At 39.9% G+C, this 5,332-nt stretch overlaps 1 protein-coding gene across 5 annotated transcripts in view; it reads left to right on the forward strand.

Annotated features, from left to right (window-relative positions):
- ZNF143 (zinc finger protein 143) overlaps nt 1-5,332 on the forward strand; it is a 77,287-nt gene that overhangs the window by 55,062 nt on the left and 16,893 nt on the right. For all 5 annotated transcript variants that reach the window (XM_012803962.1, XM_003781089.2, XM_023515174.1 and 2 more), the window contains 2 exons: nt 1,367-1,515; nt 4,162-4,323. In XM_012803962.1, coding sequence (XP_012659416.1) covers nt 1,367-1,515; nt 4,162-4,323 — 311 coding nt within the window. The remainder of the gene's footprint in view (nt 1-1,366; nt 1,516-4,161; nt 4,324-5,332) is intronic.

The raw sequence follows: 5,332 nt of genomic DNA on the forward strand, positions 1-5,332 counted from the left end.
AAAAAAAAAAAGTTATGAAAATAATTTATGAATCATAGCATTTTCTCAGATCATTATGTTTTATTCATATATTCACACATCCTGGAAATAGAAAAGTTCCTGGCTCGGTGCCTGTGGCTCAGGTGGCTAAGGCACCAGCCATCTACACCTAAGGTGGTGGTTTCGATTCCAGCCCAGGCCCGCCAAACAACAATGACGGCTGCAACCAAAAAATAGCTGGGCACATTGTGGTGGGCACCTGTGGTCCCAGCTACTTGGGAGGCTGAGACAGGAGACTTGCTTGAGCCCAGGAGCTAGAGGTTGCTATGAGCTGTGATGCCACAGCACCTATGCAGGGGGACAGCTTGAGGCTCTGTGTCAAAAAAAAAAAAAAAAAGCAGGCTCTAAGGAAGTCAAACTTAGTTTGTAAGACTTTGTTTTTTTAAGCTTCTTCGGTCTCTTCCTTAAAAGTTGATATTTCAGATTATCAGCAGTTCTTAGATTCTAGAAAAATGGTCTATAATGTAATAACATACATTAAAAAAAACTAAAATCACTTTTCTAAGAATAGGGATGGATTTGTGTTCTTTTTCTCTCACTCTTAGAATAGTAAGTCCTTTTTTGAAGGGAAAAAAATTATTTTTATTAATTAATTTACTTCTTGCTCTTTCTGGCTTCATGGGAGGTAAAAAGTAAGGAAAAAAGGGAGAGATCAGGAATCTTCCTGGTTGCCAAGGATAACAAGAATGGACTGTTTAAATTTCTGTTTACTTACTGGGTCTTTGTGAAATAAAGAAGTAAATGGGGATTTCTGTTTGGTAACTTATTAAATGATTAACTTTAGCTCAGATAATATGCCATTACATTGTCTTTACACAATGATGTCATTGTGTACTGATGACTTGAAATCAATCACTTGTGTTAAAGACCAAGTAAGTTAGTATGATTAGGTTGTATTTACAAAACATTCTGGTTTTATGATTAATGTTTATGAAGATTCTCTGTCACTTTTAATGACTTCTTAAGTGAATGCAAGCACTTAGCACACGATTGCTATATTTGAAGGGTTACTTGCCAATCTTTCTGTATAGTTCCTCCCTTGCCTGCCCACTCTAACCAAGAGAATAAAAGAGGCCCACCAAAATTAGGACACTTAAATTTGATGTGGAAGGGTTTGATTTGGTCTCCTTTGCTATGTTTTGGCTTTGCAAAAGTGGAGGTAGAGGAATTGGAAGGAGATCCTAAAAGCCATTTTCATGATTTATTTCAGAATATAATACATACACGTTTTAATTTATATAATTTTCTGTTTACTATTTAAAATGTCCTATTTTCTGAACAGCTTGGGGGGTTTTGGTCAATTAAATGATTCATTTGTTTTAAACAGGTCAAGGTGAAGATGTTCTCAAAGGGTCTCAGATCACATATGTTACAGGTGTAGAAGGGGACGATGTTGTGTCAGCACAAGTAGCCACAGTAACGCAGTCTGGGTTGAGTCAACAAGTTACACTCATATCCCAGGATGGGACTCAGCACGTAAGTATCTCCCAAATGCCAAACAAGTTAAATAATATTTATCTGAACCTGGACTTTACAGGGTGGGTCTCCATTGACAAAAGCCTTGAATATCAGGGCACAAACTTTGGACTTACAGACTGTAGGCAGTGACTGAAGGTTTTTTCAGTAGTCGGCTGAGAGGGACCACATACAGGGAGATTAGTAGAGGAAGAACGGTTTATGAGTTTATGACTAGAATCCAAATAGTGTTGCTAGTGTAGCTCCATGGTGAGAAACACAATGAGATTGAGGGCTTGAAAAGTACTCCATTCATGAGGAGCATGGCCCAGAAAGGGGATTGGATTTGGTGGCTGATTAGATCTAAGAGGTGAGATTAAAAAATCAGTAGAAATTTGGTTAGAGTGATCAGGATATGATGGCACCATTAAAAGGTCCTGGGAAGTCAGTGATAGGAAAACCTATAAAGTTTCTATGATTCTCCTTAACAGGAATCATGAGAATTAATTTACCTAGCTTCACAGACTCAGTAGAACAGCTATCTTGATTTCTCTAAGGAAAGTACAATGCATGGTTGTTCTCTGATAGCCAAACTTGTCATTATTTTCTAGATGCCATTAACCTAAAATAATTCAGCCTTTATTTTGTTTTTAAGTTATAGCTAAAGTTGTCTTAATACCTGGTGGAAACAGGCAAAATGGGGTATGATGTGTTTCTTTACCTTCCTGTATCTGCCTTTTTCTTTTTTTTTTTTTTTTTTTAGACAGGAGCCTCAAGCTGTCCCCCTGGGTAGAGTGCCATGGCATTACAGCTCACAGCAACCTCCAACTCCTGGGCTCAAGCGAGTCTCCTGCCTCCGCCTCCCAAGTAGCTGGGACCACAGGCGCCCGCCACAACGCCCGGCTATTTTTTGGTTGCAGCCATCATTGTTGTTTTGGCGGGTCCGGGCTGGGGATTCGAACCCGCCACCTTAGGTGTACGTGGCTGGCGCCTTAGCCGGTTGAGCTATAGGCGCCTAGCCTATCTGCCTTTTTCATGGAGAACTCTCTCCTTACCCATCTCTCTTAGAGCTTTACTTTCTATGATTAATCTGCCCTGTTTTGATACACAAGATTGGGAAAATACAAAGCTCTCCTGCCATCCCATTTGCCCCCTTCCTCACTTTGATATCATTAATTTCACACAGTACTTTTTGTCCACTCACTGGCATGCAAGATTAAACATATCCGCTGAAACAAATTTTAATCAGCTTCGGCCCTAACACTTTTTCTAGAATTAGATCCATCACATACAGAGGCTCTCTGGAGGTTGTTTGATCTAAGCTCCCCCATCCCTATACAGAAGAAATTCCTGCTGCAGCAGCTCTGAAACAGGCACTACTGAAAACACCCGCAGCGATTAGACAATTGCTCTGTTAAGAGGATTCTGTTGTTGTTGGATAATTCTAGTGTTTATCAGACCAGAACCCACCCCCATATCATTCCATGGCTCCTCTCTGACTATACAGATTAAGTGTAATCCCTCTTCATGTATTCCAAAACAACTATCCTCCCTATCCCAATATTGTTTTTTCTCTAGGTTTAACCTTCCCATTTTTTTAAGGAATTAGATTTCCATTCTATTCCTTTAATCATTTAGACATTTATTGACTATCTGCCCCATGCCAGAAATTTTGGAAGACTCAATATGGGAAGTACAGGAAGGGGAGTATCAACAGTCTAGTGGGTGAGACATTTGTAAAGTGAATGATAATTTTTCATGATGAGAGGTATATAATTGAGGGATATATAAAGTGCTGTGGCAGCCTGGAGGAGAGAATAATGATTTTTCCTAAAAGAATCTTGGAGGCCCTCATGGAGTATGGCCATTTGGTTGAGTCTTAAAGGGTTTTTCATGAGCTCACCATGCAGAGAGTAAAGGGGAGGGGAAAGTCATGAAACTGTAAGAGAATGTGAAACTCTCTGGGACAGAAAATGATTAGTTGTGGCTGGAACATCAGATGCTGCTTTGAATGTTGTGGGAGATGATGTGGGGAAGTTGATAAAGGCAAATCATAAAAGGTTAAGAATGCCACTTCAGCAGTCACTGGGGATTTAAGCAAGGACCATAGTGAGGTTTGTTTTGTTTTGTTTTAGAAAAATGTCAAGGTAGAAGATGGTTAGGGATTAAACTGGATACTTGGAGAGAAGTTAGGTTGTTGTAGAAATTCAGATGAGAGAAAAATAGGGGTCTAAATTAGTAATAGGGATGAAAAGGAAGAGAGGCAGTTAAAAAACACTTTATTGGGCAACACCTGTGGCTCAGCGAGTAGGGCGCCGGCCACATATACCAAGGGTGGCGGGTTCAAACCCAGCCCCAGCCAAACTGCAACAAAAAAATAGCTGGGTGTTGTGGTAGGTGCCTGTAGTTCCAGCTACTCGGGAGGCTGAGACAAGAGAATCGCCTAAGCCCAAGAGCTGGAGGTTGCTGTGAGCTTTGACACAGCACTCTACCAAGGGCAATAAAGTGAGACTCTGTCTCTTAAAAAAAAAAAAAATACCTTATTGATTTTTCTGATGGCTGAAAGGGTTTATTCCATTATAAAGGTTTATTTGTTCCAGTCCTTAAGTAAGATTGCCAAGTATAACAAGAAGCATTGACTGATTTGGAAAATGCACTATATTGTAGGTCAACATATCTCAAGCTGACATGCAGGCCATTGGCAACACCATCACAATGGTAACGCAGGATGGCACGCCCATAACAGTCCCTGCTCATGATGCAGTAATCTCCTCAGCAGGAACACACTCTGTTGCTATGGTTACCGCTGAGGGTACAGAAGGGCAACAGGTAATTACTTTTTTCTATTATATCAATCAATACATTTATCAGTATGAAAACTGTTCCATAGATGTACAGTATGGTATAGGGGTTAAGCACACAAACTTCAGGTTGAATCCTGTTTTTGTAGCTTCTTAGCTCCTTAACCCTCAGAGCCTATTTTCTGTCATCTGTAAAATAGAAGTGATAGTTGCATCTACCCCACGAATTGACATAAGGATTGAAGGAGATAATGCATATAAGGTACTCAGCTCAGGTACATATATAGTGTTCAGTAATAGTAGCTATTGCTGTTGTCGTCATCATCATCATCAATATTGAGGAAGTAAATGCATTTGTAAAATTTACTTCATTTAACTTTTTGAATGTCATTTATTTACATGGTTCAAAAAATAAAAAAACAGACAAGCTATACAATGAAAAGTCTTCCTCCCACCCCTGCTTCCATCTCAATTCTTGCCACCACAGATAAATTATTTTAATTTATTCTTCCAGTAAACTTTTTATGCAAACAAATACAAATAAATATGTCTTCTTTTCTTGCCTTTTTTTTTTTTTTTAAAACAGAGTTTCACTATGTTGCCGTCAGTAGAGTGCTGTGACATCAACGGTTCACAGCAACCTCCAATTCTTGGGCTTAAGAGATTCTCGAACCTACCATCCTTGTTGTCTGTGGCTGGCACCCTACTCACTGAGCCATGGGTGCTGAGCTTCTCCCTGCTTTTTTTGTTTGAATGCTGGCAAACTACTGTTCTGCAACTTGTTTTGTTTTGTTTTTTAATTTTTTTTTTTGACCCAGAGTCTTAAGCTGTCTCCCTGGGTAGAGTGCTATGGTGTCACAGCTCACAGCAACCTCAATCTCTTGGGCTTAAGCAATTCTCTTGCCTAAACGTCCCAAGTAGCTGAAACTACAGGTGCCCACCACAATGCCCGGTCATTTTTTTTATTGTAGTTGTCATTGTTTTTTGGCAGGCCCAGGCTGGATTTGAACCCACCAGCTCCTGTGTATGTGGCTGGC

This window comes from Otolemur garnettii, unplaced genomic scaffold, assembly GCF_000181295.1.
Source record: "Otolemur garnettii isolate 467f Iridium unplaced genomic scaffold, OtoGar3 scaffold00001, whole genome shotgun sequence".
NCBI lineage: Eukaryota > Metazoa > Chordata > Mammalia > Primates > Galagidae > Otolemur > Otolemur garnettii.